At 35.0% G+C, this 18,747-nt stretch overlaps 1 protein-coding gene across 2 annotated transcripts in view; it reads left to right on the forward strand.

The window, feature by feature from the left end:
- Window positions 1-18,747, forward strand: part of ITFG1 (integrin alpha FG-GAP repeat containing 1) — a 264,804-nt gene that overhangs the window by 27,357 nt on the left and 218,700 nt on the right. For both annotated transcript variants that reach the window (XM_079117640.1, XM_079117641.1), the window contains one exon: window positions 4,618-4,712. In XM_079117640.1, coding sequence (XP_078973766.1) covers window positions 4,618-4,712 — 95 coding nt within the window. The remainder of the gene's footprint in view (window positions 1-4,617; window positions 4,713-18,747) is intronic.

An 18,747-nucleotide genomic window follows, 5' to 3' on the forward strand; every position in this document is an offset into this window, starting at 1 on the left:
CTTCTATTCTGTTTCACTGGTCTGGGTGTCTGCTTATATGCAAGTACCGTGACATTTTTGTAACTATAGCTTTGCAGTATACTTCACATTCAGCTATGTGATGCCTCTGACTTTTTTTTTTTTTTTTTTTTTTTTGGCTTAGAATTGCATTAGCTATTCTGGATCTTTTATCCTTCCAAATGAATTTTAGGACCTTTTTTTCCCCTATTTCTGTGGAGAGTGTCTTTGGTATTTCAATGGGGATTGTATTCAATCTGTATATTGCTTTTGGTAATATAGCCATTTTAACAATATTAATTGTGCCTATCCATGAGCATGGGAAGTTTTTCCATCTTCTAAGGTCTTCTTCAGTTTCTTTCTACAATATTCTGTAATTTGCATTTTAGAGGTCTGACCCCCTTGGTTAAATTTATCCCTAGATATTTTATTTTTTGAGGCTATTGTGAATGCAGTTACTTTTTTGATTTCTCTCTCTGCAGATTCATTATTGTTGTATAGGAAAGCCATGGATTTTTGCATGTTGAATTTGTACCTGCTACTTACTGAATTTATTAGCTCTAGCAGTCTTCTGGTGTAGTTTTTTGAATCTTCTGCATATAGAATCATGTCATCTGCAAATAGTGATAATTTGACTTCTGTTCCTATTTTTAGCCCTTTTATTTCCTTCTCTTGCTTTATTGCTCTGCCTTTGTCCATTTGTAAATTAGGTCTTTTGGTCCTTCAGTTGTAAAAGTTCTCTTTAGTCTGAATATTAGACTTTTGTAAAGAAAGGATTTTCAAATGTATTCTCACATTCTGTGGGTGTTTTTTTCACTTTTTTGATGTGTCCTTTGATGCTCAAAGGTTTTTAATTTTGAATGGCCCAGTTTATTTCTTTTTAATTTTTGATATCATATCTAAGAATTCATTGCCAAATACAAGGTTATTAAGATGTACTCCTTATGTTTTCTTATAAGTTATAGCTTTTTTATCTGTTTTGAGTTAATATTTTTCATATACTGTGAGGTAAGCTTCGAAATCAATTCTTTTTCATGGTCTTGAACTCTGAATTAATGTGTATTAAAGAGAATTATTGTTATTTTTCAGTCTTAAAAAACTGTCTGTGACATTGTCATTTATTTTCTTAGTCTTAAAATAAAAATTTAAGACAATATAAGAGTTGAAATCACAAAACTCTTTGAACAGATAGATCTACATGATCTTGCATCATTACATAGTTCCATATGGTGCCAAAAGAATAAGCAGCAAAAATGAAAATAGATGAGTTGGACTTCATCAAAATTAAAAACTTGATTTTTAACATCATTATCAAGAAAATTAAAGACAACCCACAGAGATATTGGTAAATTGTTAATATTGATGAATTAAGTAATAGATAAAAATCTACTATCCAGAATATATAAAGAGCACTTATACTCAATATTAGAGCAATACATAATATAATTTTTAAATGGATAAAGAATATGAATACATAGTTTTCTAAAGATAGCCAAAAAGCACATGAAAAGATACTTGGCATCATTGCTTGTCAGGAAAATCCAAATAAGACCCCTAGAATGGCTATATTAAAACAAATGAACAATAACAAGTGTTGATAAACATATGGAGATATTGAAAGCCACCTACATTGCTGGCAGGAATGTCAGATGGTGAAATCACTTTGGAAAATTCTTCAAAAAGTTACCTTATAGCCAAACCATTCCACTCTTGATACCCAAAAGAGTTCAAATGAGCTATCTCCATGGACACTTGAACATGAATGTTGATAGCAGAAAAAAAGTAGAAACAAGCCAATGTCCTTTGACAGATGAATTAATAAACACACTGTACAGATACTCATATAATATTTCACCATAAAAGAACTGATACATGCTTCAGCACTGATGAACTTGAAAACTTTATTCTAAATGAGAGAAGCAAGTTACAAAATGCCACATGTTGTGTCATTATACTTATATGATATATCCCGAATAGGGAAATGTGAAGAAATAAAAAACAGATTAGTGGTTGTCAGGGGCTCGAAGAAAGGGAAATAGGGAGTAACTCATGAATATGGGGTTTCTTTTTGAGGAGAGGAAATGTTTGGGAATTAGTAGTAACTGTTGTTGTGTGAATATGTTAAAAACCACTGACTTGTGTACTTTAAAAGAGCAAATTTTATGATATGTGAAAAATATCTGTTTTAGTCTACTTTTTCAGTGCTGTGACTGAAGGACCTGACCCGAACAACTGTAGAGGGGAAAAGGTTTATTTAGGGCCCACAGTTTCAGAGGTCTGAGTCCCTTAAGTGGCTGCCTTCATTCTTAGGGCTCAAAGGTGAGGCAGGACATCATGGTGGAAAAGTGTGGCAAAGGGAAACAGCTCACATGATGATCAGATAGCAGAGAGAGAAATATCCACTTACCAGATACAAATATATACCCCAAAGCCACATACCCAATGCCCCACCTCCTCCATTCACACTGCACCTGCCTTCAGTTACCACTCAGATAATAACCATCAGGTGATATATCTGCTGATTGGATCAAGGCTCTCATAATCCGATCATTTCTTCCGTGAATTATATTACATTGTCTCACATGTGAGTTTTTGGGGACATTTCACATCCAAACCATATTATTCTGCCCCTCCAAAAGCTCACCCTCATCTGACTATGCACAATACATTGAGTTCATTCCCAAGAGTTCCCATAGTCTCAGTAGTACCAAGATGGCTCAAAGTTCAAGTCCAAAGTCTACTGTGAGGCTCAAGGCAATCTCACAATGTGAGCTCCTGTAAAATTAAAAGCAATTTACAAGTATTCAATATATAATGGCATAGAATAAACATTTCAATTCAGAAAAATAGGGGCATAAAAAATGTATATTACCAAAGCAAGACTGAAATCCCGCTGGGCAAACATGTCCTGTAGCTCTGTGTCTGGTACCTGGAGCACATGGCATCATGATGTTCTTTCTAAAGAGCTTGTGTAGATCTACCCGTGTGGCCTTACTGATTGCAACCCAAGTGGCCTTTCTGTTGGCTTGTCTCTGCTTGATCACTGCAGCCTTCCAAGGACAATGTCCCTCATTACTGGCATTTCTTAATCTCAGGGGTTCTCCACTACAGCTTTGGCTTCCTCCTCACATCTCCACACGTTGCCCTCTCAGGGGGTGCTTGTAGAAACTCTGACCCTGCTGCATTTTGCCTGGCCTCCCAGGCCTTCCTTTGAAACAGTGGTGGGAGCCTCCATGACCCCCTAACTCCAGCATCCTGCATTCCTGAACCATCATCACCTGGTTAATGCCATGGTCTGCTGCCGTTTCCAGCAGTTTCCAAGCCTTCAGGCTGCAGCAGCCTCTGAATGCCTGGATAGCAGAGCATCCTAGGCACTCTTGTCCAGGGGTGCCCCACTGATCTCTTCTCAAGAGAATTTTTACTTTTATTCTCTTGAACTTGAGGTGGGTGTGGTCTTGCCAACTCCCGACATTCCCTCAAGCTATCTTTCTTATTATCTTTGACCAGTAGTTAGCATTGCTTTAGTAACAGTGATGTCTTTAACAACTACAACTTCCTTAGCCCCAGTAGTACGCCCACCTTTCAAGTACAAGTTTTTCAAATCTTTCTGCTCTGCTTCCTGCTCCTGATTATCATAATAAATTTGGCTGAAAGCCTCCAGCAAAATCCATGCTACCGCCTGAATGCTATGCTATCTGGAAATTTGTTCCACCAGATTAATAAGGCCATCGCTTTTAAAATCAGCCTCACAGAAAGTCTCAGGACATGGGCAAAATGCAGACAACTTCTCAGACAGAAAATAATACGAATGGCCTCCACTCCAAATTCCAGTAGAGTTCTTCTCTGATCCCTCTTGAGTTCTGTCTTCACAGTTCATGGTCCTACTGGCATTTCTGGTCTCCTGTGCTCCCACCACAAATGGCCATTAAGTTCCTCTTACAACAGTCTGAAGCATTCCCAGCTTGCACTGCTAAACACTCAGAATGCCTCCAACCAGTTCCAAAATGCTTAAAACACTTATGAGCTACATGATCAGGATAGTCACAGCAATGACTCCACTTCTGGTACCAATTTCTGTTTTAATCAGCTTTTTTGCTGCTGTGACAAAAAGGACCCAACCAGAAAAACTGTAGAGGAAGAAAAGTTTATTTGGGGACTGACAGTTTCAGAGGTTTCAATCCATACACAGCAGACTCCATTCCTCAGGGCTCAAGGTGAGGCTTAACATCAAGGCATAAGAATGTAGTAGAGGGAAGCAGCTCACATGATGATCAGAAAGCAGAGAGAGGTTGACTCCAGTAGCAGATACAAAAGCCACATCACCAATGCCCCACCTTCTCCAGCCACAACCCACCTTACCTTCAGTTACCATTCCATTAATCCCATCAGGTAATGAGTTCACTGATTGGGTTAAGGCTCTTGTAACCCAAGCATTTCTTCTCTGAACCTTCTTGCATTGTCTCACATGTGAGCCTTTGGGGGAAAACCTCACCTTCAATCCATATCAATATCTCAGTAAAAATAATCTTTAAAATGTTTGGCATGCTGAGAGACTTTTCTATTTGAGCAATACCAATTTGATGTTTACCTTAAAAAAGTTATTTTTATTTTATATTTTAGAAATTTATCTTGGCATCCTGCATTGACCACTAATAGTAAAATGCGAATTCCACATTCTCATGCATTTATTGATCTGACTGAAGATTTTACAGCAGGTAAGTTGCACATAAATGTGAAATATGTGATTTAAACTTCCAAGAAGTACAGGATTTTATTTACTTTTTTTTAGTTTTTAAATTTTTTAATTTTATTTGTTCTAAATAATTGTACATGACAGTGGAATGCATTTATACATTTTGATAGATCATACATAAATGGAGTATAATCTATTACTGTTTCTATTTATTACTTACTCTTAGTACTCGTTTGCTAGTAGACTGAACATTAAGATCCAAATGTTAAAAGGCTATAAGAAAGTCAATTAGAAACATGAAGAAAGTACTGAGTATAATAAATAAGTTTTTAGTTATTGTTTTTGTTGCTTATTATCCACCTCAGAATTTGAATTCTCCCATTTTATGAATTCACGATAATTTTGTCATGTTGCCTGATGTTTTTTTCCTTTCTTTTAAAAATTTTTTGATTAATGCTAAAGAAAAATATTTAGCTTATGTACCCCAAAAAGATCTTTTAAAGACTTTTTATTTTGGAAAATTCAACATAGAATAGTAGACAAAATAATATTAATATATTCACATTTAATTACCTAATTTAATTATGAATGATATCTTAGTTATTAATGCCAGTCTTATTTTAGTTCTATACCCATCCACAAGTCTCTCCCACCCCAGATAATTGTAAACACAATCCCAAACATATAATTTCATTTGTATAGTCTCTATTTCTGTAGTCATCAGAAAGTCATTTTGAAACCTAATTTAATAATAAAGTCAAGTATCATCAAATATCTAGTCACTATTCAAAATACTCTCCTATTCGAAATTCTCCTTAATGTTTTTATTAACTCGGGAGCTAAATAGGGCTCATAACAGACAAAAACACATTATATGTGTTGTAAAATTTCTGTCTAGATTTTTCTGATTCCATCCCCATGGTGTTAGCATGTTACTCTGGCTTCTGTTCTCAGTATTTAGATTTGGAGTCTTAACCAGAATCAAACTTTGTAAAATCAGCAGGCAGGAGTAATGGTCAAGAATACTTCCAGTGTTTTACCGTGTGTTTCAAGCTTATTAAGGAGACAGATCATTTAAGTTTTCATTCTTTTGTGGTGTTAAAATTGTTCTTTAGCTTAGGTTTTGCTCAGCATGGGTCATCTACTGTAATGCTCCCTAATGGTTTTAAGCAGCTATGATAATCATTGTCAGGTCCATTATTTCAACAAGAGTTGCAAAATTGTGACACACTAAATATTTCACTCCTCTGTATATATTATTAGTTGGTGTTTTCTATTTAAAAAAAAAAAGAAAAAGAAAAAGAAAAGCCTTCCACCATCATCTTTGGTCAACTATACTTCTTTAGTGTACAGTGTGCCAGGCAAAGATAAATGCTTTATTTTTTCTTCTCCCCATTTTTTGCCTTCAGTTTTCAAAGGCTTATGATCTGATTTTGTAGTCACTGAACTAATTGCAAATCAACAAAAAGGCCAGGTGACTGCCAAAAAGTAATAAACTTTCTTTTAAGTGTTCCAAGATGAGTCATTTAAATTTTAAGAAAGAAGAGGCAAATAAAATAGTATTTAGGCCTCTTATTAATTCAAGATTGGTTATGAATTTTGCTAGTGCATTTTCACTCTTATGATATCATTAGCACCCAAATATACTCTAAATTTTTACTGATTTAAACAAAGCCAGTCCTTTACCCAATGAGTTCTTTATAGTTCTAAGTTGTTTGGTTTCAAATATACACTTACACTGGAAAAAGAAGAGGAAATTGAAGAAGGAAAACAGCTTATATTTAGTGTGGCTTATCTGGTACACTAAATCATATGAAACTGTCAATAGTGAAGATATGAGTACATTGCCATGGAAGTGTTTTTTTTAATTTATTTATTCACTCAAAATATCTGTTAATCACAAGGCTTTGATATTTGAAAATCATCTATAGATTAGTTTACTAAGCCACAAAGCAGTTACTACTAGCGTACCCATTATTAGAGAAAAAAGCAAAGAAATACCCTGAAATTGGTAGCTGGTGTCATTGTCCAAGCCCAGATCCAAAAGGAGTGGTTCTCCATTCAATTGTGAACAGATCCCACCCTTCATGTTTTTTGAATACCTTCACACTGACTTTTGTGCTTGGGATATTTCAGTAAGAAAAGTGACAGGATCTGGTTTGCTTTAGTGTATTGGGCATCTTTCTAATATAAACTGAGAAAGTAATTCTGATTCAATGAACAAGATGCCAAAGGATTCAAGGTTAATGTCATCTATTATTAGCATGTAAAACCGAGGGAAAGATCAGTGAATTGTGCTTGTAGAATTCTGCCCCCATGGGAGATGTAAGGGTCAAGTCCAAATTCATCAATGAGAAGGATGAAGAGAGATGGACTCTCACAGCATGGATTTCCATCTCGAATCTGTTCCTTGCTCACTATGTCAGTTTTTTTCTCCCAACACCCTCAGACTGATTGTCTGGGTTAATATGATAGAGATCATGTTTGCTGTAGTAGAGTATGGAAGTGACTGGCTGAATGCAATGGCAGTGTTGAAAAGCTTCCCGGGTTACATTTGGCCCAGGCTTCTCCAGGGAAGATGGACAGAGGGAAAGGAGGTGTGGCACCAAGTGAGGGCTTGTCACAGGACTCTGGAAATTTGGAAGTGGTTTTAAAAGATCATTTTTCATTTGAGGATATTCTGTAGTTATAGGCTAATTTTTCTGTTACCTCATTGACATTACACACACATACCTTTTCCACATACAAATTTTTTTAGGAAAATTCTGTCATGATATTTTGAGTTCAATAATATTAGACTTCCTTAAACAATATTGACTTTGCATTTAAATAATTAATAAAGAATTCTTGGGTATTCTTGCACAGTTAACAAAATCTGCCTTATAAAATTCTGAAATAAAAGAAATCAAAGCCATTTGTTTACAGGAGGAATGATTTTGAGCAAAACAATCTATTGTATAAGTATATGCATGTAAATAAATTCTGGTGTCACTTTTAGGAGGTTAAAATATATTAAGGAAATACTAAGAATTCTGATTACTAGAGTTGTGATATTCAAACTACTATCTGCCTTTGAAGTTATTTCAGCATTCATTGAGTACCTGTTCCATGTAAAGCCCTCTGTAATATATTTGTGAGATACAAAGATGACGAGAAGTGCATTTAACCATCAAAGATCATTTAGTTAGTCTGGAAGAAGCAGACAAGTTTAGCCATAGTAAGTGACAGAATGAAATAAATGTATGTTAATTAGACAAACTGTTCCTTAATGACAAAGGAAGTCATCCCACAATGCTTAGGACTGTGGAACCCTACAAAGTTGATCTAAGAATTTGACCAAATATAAAAATATGGTGAGTTATATACTTTTCATTGTCCATAGTGTACTCATTCCTTAGGACATAGAAAACTTTCTGAAGAATAAGCTCTTGAAGGAAAAAAAACAAAAAACAAAAACCTTTTTTTGGCATTACTGGGGATTGAACTCAGAGCCTGTGCGTACAGGCAAACACTCTACCACTAGGATACATTCCTAGCCTTTTTTATTTTGTTTTTTTTAAGACAGGGTGTCACTAAGATTCATAAGCTGTCCTTCATCTTGCCATCCTCCTGCTTTAGCTTCCCAAGTACCTGGATTCATAGGCCTGTGCCACCATGCCCAGTTAAAAAACCTGTTAATATTAGTTGTGCTTCCTGTAGGAGACAAAACATGTAATGCAGTTAATGAAGTCTCAGTACCAAAGCTTTTTTCCTCTTTTTACACTTTTTATTTGTTCATTAATTTTATTTTATTTTATTTTTTCAGATGTCGATAGACCTTTATTTTGTTCCTTCATTTATGTGTGGTTCTGGGAATCGGACCCAATTTTTGTCTTGTTTTTTATTAACTGCAGTTGTCCTCTGTTGTCTTATTTTATGTACATTTTTTGTAAGTTCCTCAAGGAAAATTCCTGAAAAGGAAATAAACAGTTAAACAAGTATAAACATTTTTAAGGAAGCAAAACACTGCCCTGTTTGAGAGAAGTTTGAGAGTACAAATTTCTTCCACCTTTGTCAACACTGTTTATTATCTTTTTTAATTATTGCCCAGTTTGATATGGGATGGAAAATAATGGTATTTAATTCTGATTTGGGGATGCATTTCTCAGATTATTATTGATATACATTTTCATATATGAGTTGACCATTTCTATGTTTTCTTTTATGAATTGCTATGTTTTCCTTTTCAGATCACTGTCTCTTCCTAACGTTTCTATTTTGGTTTAAGTTCTGTTATTCTGTCAACCACAGACTTACTTAAAACCACTGGCAATTTTGACTCATGACTGCTACAGCTGTCTAAATAGACTTTAAGTATTCAAGTCACTCTATATACTAATCTGATCACATTATTCCCATCATCTCATTTGCTTCAGTAATACATCTCAAGAAATTTAAGTCTGGCTGTTAGTTCTGCAGACCACCCCTCCATTCATAACAGCAATGGCCATCAATTAGCTAAAGCAGATCCTGAAACACTGTTTTTCTCCTTCAAATGAAAATCAGCCTTACCATCGGATTAGCTCATTTGACAACTAAAGAATAAGTATCTGCCTTCAAAAAACAGAGACAGAATATCAGAATCCAGGTCCTTGTCCAACATGTAGACCTTTACTTTCTCTTGATATTCTTTATTTGGGAGAATTTGATTTTCATTAAAAAGTATTTGAGACAATAAAAAGAGATGCCTACATGCAGGTGTCCATTGTCATTTTGATCCTAGAACTAGAGAAAACAGGTCAAGGTCATAGTCTGAAGTTTGGGAATCTTCTACATTTTTGAGGCCCTGGAAATAGGCTAAGAACAGAGCATTATTATTAACAGTAGCATTATTATGGCAAGAAATTAAAACACATCAGAAGTCCATTCAGTTTCCTCTAGCTGATGTGTTCTCTTCAGATCTACACATAATTTTGTGTTTGGTCCAAATTGAATTAAATTGAATTGAATTGTCATTCTGTCTTAGTTTAGATATGTTAGCATGTGAGCAGTATAGATTGACTTTTTATAGATTCATATTTTTCCATTATATAGAGATGCTATAATTTACTTAATCATGTCTTGGTGGACAGTTAGATATGTCTCTTTGAACAGTGTTCTAGTAAATATTTTTGTATGTATATCTCTATGTTCTTGTGCAAACGTAAGTATACTAGCTATTCTCAGAAATTTATTATGATTATATATGTGGATTTTCCCTTAAATAATCTTTGTCGGAAAAGTGGATAAAGAATAAACTAGAATAAACAAATAATTACAACTTTCATTTTGAATTTTAAAAAATATTGTTGTTTCCCGTTCAGAGTTTGTGCCAATTTACCTTCTGACAAAGAGTATATAAAAGTAGTTGTTCTTACCAAATTTGGTATTTTCTAAGTTTTATATTCTGTATTACTTAATTATTAATTATGTGTTATTTCAGGCATATAAAAATAGACACAACATCTGATATTTTCAGTTTTCACACTTTCGTCAGTGTCCTGGGGAAAATTGTATCTTGTTTTGATTTGCATCTCTTGAGTTATGTCATTTATGTTAAACAACTTTGCATAAACTTACCATTTCCAATTCTTTATCATGGACTTGCCTATTCAAAGATTTACCCTTTTTTCTGTTAGGTTTTTTCTTTTCTTTTTTTTTTTTAAGTTTATTTGTAAAAGTTCTTTCTACCTTAAGGAAATTAGTTCTGCTTTGTGATATATGATGTATAGATAGGTAGGTAGATATATATGCTGTATAATGTTTTACTTTGTATGAATTCCCTTTTCCTTTTGATCATAGAGAACTGATATGTATTTATTAATCAGATTTATATTTCTTGGTGTCTTTGTGTCATGCTGGGAAAATACCAGTTGGATGGATATAATATTTTGTATTACAAACAAAGTTCTTAATTATTGTTGGTGGTTTTAAGCTTTTGCATTTAAATCTTTGATACAGTTGAATCTTTTCATTGATCTTTTAGTTATATATTTAAATATTGACCTCTCCATTTTGATAGTACTGAGTGTTCCTTATTCAACAGTTTTAACTAACTCCTGCCTTGCTATAGAGGAATTAAATTCTTCGCTTATTGTTTACTTGCATTCTTCATTATGGACTACATTGGTCTGTTATTCTTCTGGAAGATTTTCCTTAAAAGGAACAGTTTCAATCATTGATCATTTAAATAAGAGATTTATTGTATTTATTTTTTTTTAATTTTTAAAAATTTTTTTACACACTGCATTTTGATTCATTTTACACAAATAGGGTGCATCATTTTGTTTCTATGGTTGTACACTATGGAGATTCATACGATTTGTGTAATCATACATGTACAGATGGTATCGATGTCTGTCTCATTCCAACATTTTTCATACCCTATACTTCCTTGTATATAATCTGAAGTTCCACCATTCTTCTCACTCCCTATACCCCCACTCCCATTATATATCATTCTTCACTTGTCAGGGAAAACATTTGGCCTTTGGTTTTTTGGGATTGACTTATTTTACTTAGCTTGATATGCTCCATTTCCATCCACATATTTGCAAATGCCATAACATTATTCTTCTTTATGGCTAAATAATATTCTTTTGTGAATATATACCACAGTTTCTTTATCCATTCATCTACTGAAGAGCATCTAGGTTGGTTCCACAATCTAGATATTGTGAACTGGGCTGCTATAAAAATTGATGTGGCCCTGTTACTGTAGTATGCTGATTTAAAGTCCTTTGGGTATAAACCAAGGAGTGGGATAACTGGGTAAAAAGGTGGGTCCATTCCAAGTTTTCTGAGGATTCTCCACACTGCTTTCAGAGTGGCTGCCCCAATTTGCAACTCCACCAGCAATGTAAAAGTGTGCCTTTTTCCCCAGATCCATGCCACCATCTATTATTGTTTATGTGCTTGATAATAGCCATTCTAATTAGGGTGAGGTGAAATCTTAGAATAGTTTTGATTTGCATTTCTCTAACTACTAGATATGTTGAACACTTTTTCATGTATTTATTAATTGCCCATATGTCTTCTTCTGTAAAGTGTCTAGTTCCTTGACCCATTTATTGATTGGGTTCTTTACGCCAAATATAGGTGTAAAGTTTTGTAAGTTCTTTATAAATTTTAGAGATAATTGCTCTATCTGAAGTGTGTGTGAAAAAGATTTTCTCCCACTCTGTAGGCTCTCTTTTAAAGTTCTTGATTGTATCTTCTGCTGAGAAAAAGCTTTTTAGTTTGAGTTCAAACTATTTATTGATTCTTGCTTTAATTTCTTGTGCATTGAGAGTCTTGTTGAGGAAGTCTGGTCCTAAGCCAACATGATGAAGATTCAGGTCTACTTTGTCTTCTATTAGTTGCGGGGTCTCTGGTATAATTCTAGATCCTTGATCCATTTTGAGTTGAGTTTTATGCAGGGTGAGAGATAGGGATTTAATTTCATTTTACTGTACATGGATTTCCAGTGTTGCCAGCATCATTTGTTGAACAGGCTGTCTTTTCTCCATTGTGTATTTTTGGCTCCTTTGTCTAGAATGACGTGACTGTATTTATGTGGTTTTGTCTCTGTGTTTTCTATTCTGTACCATTAGTCTGCCTGTCTATTTTTGTGCCAATATCATGCCATTTTTGTTATTATTGCTCTGTAGTATATTTTAATGTCTGGTATAGTGATACCACCTCTTTCACTTTTTCTACTCAGGATTATTTGGCTATTAGAAGTCTCTTGTTCTTCCAGATGAAGTTCATCATTGCTTTTTCTATTTCTATGAGGAATGTCATTAGGATTTTAGTTGGAATTGCATTGGATCTGTATAGTGCCTTTGGTAGAATAGCCATTTTGACAATGTTAATTCTGCCTATCTAAGAACATGGGAGATTTTTCCATCTTCTAAGATTTTCTTGAATTTCTTTCTTTAATGTTCTGTAGTTTTCATCTTAGAGGTCTTTCACCTCTTTTGTTACATTGATTCCCAAGTATTTTTTTTTTTTTTTTTTGAGGTTACTGTGAACGGAGTGGTTTTCCTAATTTCTCTTTCAGAGGATTCATCAATTATGAAGAAATGCATTAGATTTACACGTATGGATTTATATCCTGCTACTTTGCTGAATTCATTTATTAGTTCTAAAAGTTTTCTAGTGGAGTTTTTTGGATCTTCTAAATATAGAATCATGTCATCATCAAATAGAGACAGTATGAGTTCTTCTTTCCCTATTTGTATCCCTTTAATTCCTTTGGTCTGTCTATTTCCTCTGGCAAGTGTTTCAAGGTCGATGTTGAATAGAAGTGGTAAAACAGGGCATCCCTGTCTTGTTCCAGTTTTCAGAAGGAATGCTTTCAGTTTTTCTTCATTAAGAATGATGTTGGTCGTGGGCTTAGCATAGATGGCCTTTACAATGTTCAGGTATGTTCCTGCTATTCCTACTTTTACTAGTGTTTTAAGCATGAAGTGGTGTTTATTTTATCCAATGCTTTCTCAGCATCTATTGAAATAATCATATGATTCTTTTTTTAATTTATTTCTATTGTAAACAAATGGGATACATGTTGTTTCTGTTTGTACATGAAGTAAAGACATACCATTTGTGTAATCATACATCTGCACTGGGTAACGGTATTTGATTCATTCTGTTATTTTTTTCCTCCCCCCCCCACACCTCCTACCCCTTTTTTCCCTCTGTACAGTCCTTCCTTCCTCCATTCTTGCCCCCGTCCCACCCCCCATTATGTGTCATCATCCACTTATCAGCAAGATCATTCGTCCTTTGGTTTTTTGAGATTGGCTTATCTCACTTAGCATGATATTCTCCAACTGCATCCATTTGCCTGCAAATGCCAAAATTTTATTATTCTTTATAGCTGAGTAATATTCCATTGTATATATATACCACAGTTTCTTTATCCATTCATCCATTGAAGGACATCTAGGTTGGTTCCACAATCTGGCTATTGTGAATTGAACAGCTGTGAACATTGATGTAGCTGTATGTCTGTAGTATGCTGATTTTAAGTCCTTTGGATATAGGCCAAGGAGTGAGATAGCTGGGTCAAATGGTGGTTCCATTCCATGCTTTCTGAGGAATCTCCACACTGCTTTCCAGAGTGGCTGCACTAATTTGCATCCCCACCAGCAACATATGAGTGTACCTTTTTCCCCACATCCTCCCCAACACCTGTTGTTGCTTGTATTCTTGATAATCGCCATTCTAATTGGGGCGAGATGGAATCTTAGGGTAGTTTTGATTTGCATTTCTCTTATTACTAGAGATGTTGAACATTGTTTTATGTATCTGTTGGTTGCTTGTAGATCTTCTTCTGTGAACTGTCCATTTCCTTAGCCCATTTGTTGATTGGGTTATTTGTATTCTTCACATAGAATTTTTGAGTTCTTTATATATTCTGGAAATTAGTGCTCTATCTGAAGTATGAGTGGCAAAGATTTTCTCCCACTCTGTAGGCTCTCTCTTCACATTGCTGATAGTTTCCTTTGCTGAGAGAAAGCTATTTGGTTTGAATCTATCCCAGTTATTGATTCTTGCTTTTATTTCTTGTGCTATGGGAGTCCTGTCAAAGAAGTCTGATCCTAAGCCAACATGTTGAAGATTTGAACCTACTTTTTCTTCTATAAGATGCATGGTCTCTGGTCTGATTTCGAGGTCCTTGATCCATTGTGAGTTGATTTTTGTGCAGGGTGAGAGATAGGGGTTTAGTTTCATTCTGCTGCATATGGATTTCCAGTTTTCCCAGCCCCATTTGTTGAAGAGGCTATCTTCTCTCCACTGCATATTTTTGGCACCTTTGTCTAGTATGAGAAAATTGTATTTATTTGGGTTTGTGTCCATGTCCTCTATTCTGTACCATTGATCTGCCTCTCTATTTTCGTACCAATACCTTGCTGTTTTTGTTACTATTGCTTTGTAGTAGAGTTGAAGTTCTGGTATTGCGATACCCTCTGTTTCATTCTTCCTGTAAAGGATTGCTTTAGCTATTCTGGGTTTCTTATTCTTCTAAACGAATTTCATGATTGATTGCTCTATTTCTCTAAGGTACATCATTGGGATTTTAATTGGAATTGCATTGAATCTGTATAGCACTTTTGGTAGTATGGCCATTTTGACAATATTAATTCTGCCTATCCAAGAACATGGGAGATCTTTTCATTTTCTAAGGTCTTCCTCAATTTCTTTCTTCAATGTTTTGTAGTTTTCATTGTAGAGATCTTTTACCTCTTTGATTAGATTGATTCCCAAGTATTGTATTTTTTTTAAGCTATTGTAAATGGAGTTGTTTTCCTCATTTCCCTTTCATATGTTTCATCACTTGTGTATAAAAATGCTGTAGATTTATGTGTGTTGATTTTATAGCCTGCTATTTTGCTGAATTCATTGATGAGGTCTAGAAGTTTTCTGGAGGAGTTTTTGGATCCTCTAAATATAGAATCATGTCATCAGCAAATAGTGACAGCTTGCGTTCCTCTTTTCCTATTCATATCCCTTTAATTTCTTTAGTCTGTCTAATTGCTCTGGCTAGTTTGAAGGACAGTGTTGAATAGAGGTGGTGAAAGAGCACATCCCTGTCTTATTCCCATTTTTAAAGGGAATGGTTTCAGTTTTTCTCCAGTAAGAATGATGTTGGCCATGGGCTTAGCATAAATAGCCTTTACAATGTTCAGGTATGTTCCTACTGTCCCTGTTTTTTCTAGTGATTTGAGCATGAAGGGGTGTTGTATTTTGTTGAACGTTTCTCTGGGTCAATTGAAATAACCGTATGATTCTTATCCTTAAGTCTATTGACATGATGGATTACGTTTATTGATTTACGGATGTTAAACCATCCTTGCATTCCAGGGATGACCCCGCTTGATCGTGGTGCACAATTTTCTTAATATGTTTTTGGATAGGGTTTGCCAATATTTTGTTAAGGATCTTTGCATCTATATTCATCAAGGATATTGGTCCAAAATTTTCTTTCCTTGATGTGTCTTTTCCTGGTTTGAGTATGAGGGTGATATTAGCTTCATAGAAAGAGTTTGGTAGGGTTCCCTCCTTTTCTGTTTTCTGGAATACTTTGAGAAGTATTGGAATGAGTTCTTCTTTGAAGGTCTTATAGAACTCGGCTGAGAATCCGTTTGGTCCTGGGCTTTTCTTGGATGGTAGGTTTTTAATGGCTTCTTCTATTTCCTTGCTTGATATTGATCTGTTTAAAATTGTGTACGTCCTCTTGGTTCAGTTTGGGAGGAGCATATGTCCCTAGAAATTTGTCAATTTATTCGGTAGTTTCTATTTTGTTGGAATACAGATTTTCAAAGTAGCTTCTCATTATGTTATGTATCTCAGTGGTGTCTGTCGTGATATTTCCTTTTTCATCACGAATTTTAGTAATTTGAGTTTTCTCTCTCCTTCTCTTTGTTAGTGTGGCTAAGGGTTTGTCTATTTTTTTTACTTTTTCAAAGAACCAACTTTTTGTTTTGTCAATTTTTTGAATTGTTTCTTTTGTTTCAATTTCATTGATTTCAGCTCTGATTTTAATGATTTCCTGTCTTCTACTACTTTTGCTGTTATTCTGTTCTTCTTTGTCTGGGGCTTTGAACTGTAATGTTAGGCCATTTAGTTGTTGACATTTCATTCTTTTCTTCAATGGGCTCCATGCAGTGAATTTTCCTTTTAGTACCGCTTTCATAGTGTCTGTCCCAGAGATTTTGATATGTTGTATCGTCATTCTCATTTACCTCTTAAGAATTTTTTTATCTCCTCCCTGATGTTTTCTGTTATCCATGTTTCATTTAATAGCATATTATTTAGTCTCCAGGTATTGGAGTAATTTCTGTCCTTTATTTTATCATTTATTTCTACTCTCAGTCTATTATGATCTTATAGAACACAAGGCAGTATCTCTACTTTTTTGCATTTCCTAAGGGCTGCTTTGTGGCATAACATATGGTCTATTTTCAAGAAGGTTCCATGTGCTGCTGAGAAGAAAGTGAATTCACTTGTTGATGGATGGAATATTCTATATATGTTTATTACGTCTAGGTTATTGATTGTATTATTGAGTTCTATGGTTTCTTTGTTTTTTGATTGGAAGATCTATCTAGTGGTGACAGCGGTGTGTTAAAGTCACCCAGAATTATTGCGTTGTGGTCTATTTGATTCTTGAAATTGAGAAGGATTTGTTTGATGTACAGGGATGCACCATTGTTTGGGGCATAAATATTTACTATCGTTATGTCTTCCTGATTTATGGTTCCCTTAAGCAGTATGAAATGTCCTTCTTTATCCCTTCTGAATAATTTGGCTTGAAGTCCACTTTATCTGATATAAGGATGGAAATCCCCGCTTTTTTACTGAGTCCATGTGCATGGTAGGTTTTTTTCCCATCCTTTCACCTTTAGTCTGTGAATGTCTGTTTCTATGATTTGAGTCTCTTGCAGGCAGCATATTGTTGGGTCTTTCTTTTTAATCCATTCTGCCAGTCTGTGTCTTTTGATTGATGAGTTTAGGCCATTAACATTCAGGGTTATTATTGAGATATGATTTGTATTCCCAGTCATTTGGGCTTATTTTTTGTTTTGAACTTGACTTGGTTTCTCCTTTGAGTGGGTTTTTCTCTAAGGTAGTTCCTCCCTTTCCTGACCTACATTGTCGTTTTTCATTTCCTCCTCATGGAATATTTTGTTGAGAACATTCTGTAGTGCAGGCTTTCTATTTGTAAATTCTTTTAACTTTTGTTTATCATGGAAAGATTTTATTTCATCTTCAAATCTGAAGGTTTGTTTTGCTGGGTATAGGATTCGTGGTTGGCATTTTTGTTCTTTCAGAGCTTGAAATATATTGTTCCAGGTTTTTCTTGCTTTTAGAATCGGGGCTGAGAATCTGCTGATGTCCTATTGGTTTCCCCTTGTATGTAATCTGATGCTTTTCTCTCGCAGTTTTTAAAATCCTATCTTTATCTTGTATGTGAGGTATTTTCTTTATAATGTGTCTTGGTGTGGATCTGTTGTAATGTTGTGCACCTGGTCTTCTGTAAGCCTCTTGTATTTGATTTTCCATTTCATTTTTCAGTTTTGGGAAATTTTCTGATATTATTTCTTTGAACAGGTAGTTCATTCCTTTGGTTTGTATCTCTGTGCCTGCCTTAATCCAGTAATTCTTAAATTTTGTTTTTTCATGATATCCCATAATCCTTGTAGGTTCCATTCATGACTTCTTAACATCTCGGTTAGTTCAACTTTATTTTCAACATTAAATATTTTGTCTTCATTGTCTGATATTCTGTCTTCCTTGAGATCTATTTGTGTGTGATGCTTTCCATTGAGTTTTTATTTAGGTTTATTGTTTCTTTCATTTCAAGTATTTTTTTTCAGAAATTCTCTCTTTCTATTGAAGTGTTCTTTTGCCCCTGCATTTGCTCTTTTAACTGTTTATTGGCATGAGAGTGCATTGCTTGCATTTGCTGTCTTATCTTTTGCTTCTCGGTTCATTTTAATTATGCAGATTTTAAACTCTTTCTGTCATTTCTACTGCTGTGCTGTCATTGGATTCTATCACAATAGCATCTTGGTTTGTTAGGGAAACTTTCTTCCCCTGTTTCTTCATATTGTTTCCATATATTCCCCTCTAGCAGTGAAGGTCTGCGGTACTAATGTTTCCCACTGCAGGCTTATTATGACCATGGAGTTTTCCAGTACCTCTCCTTTGAAGCAGAGTTCAATACTAGTAACACCCAATACAGAGAAAATGCAGACCTGAACTCGATAGCCCCTATAAAGACTTCAACATTATTGTAATGAACAGGATGAGTTCGATTACTATTAACAGTGTTTCTAGTTGTGAACTAGAGGATTGGAAGGGTGTAGGATGTAAGTGAGTAAATAGAAGTACCTGTCAGAGGGCCTCCAGTTTCCTGTAGGTGTCTCAGGAAGAGACCACCCTTCCAATGATGATGGCCACACCTTCAGGAATAAATCAAAATGCCTACACCAGCCTCCAAAGATGCTGGGGAGCCCCAGCAAGGTTGTGTCGAGTCAGCACCAAGTCAG

Source organism: Sciurus vulgaris (assembly GCF_902686455.1).
Source record: "Sciurus vulgaris genome assembly, chromosome: 17".
Lineage (NCBI taxonomy): Eukaryota > Metazoa > Chordata > Mammalia > Rodentia > Sciuridae > Sciurus > Sciurus vulgaris.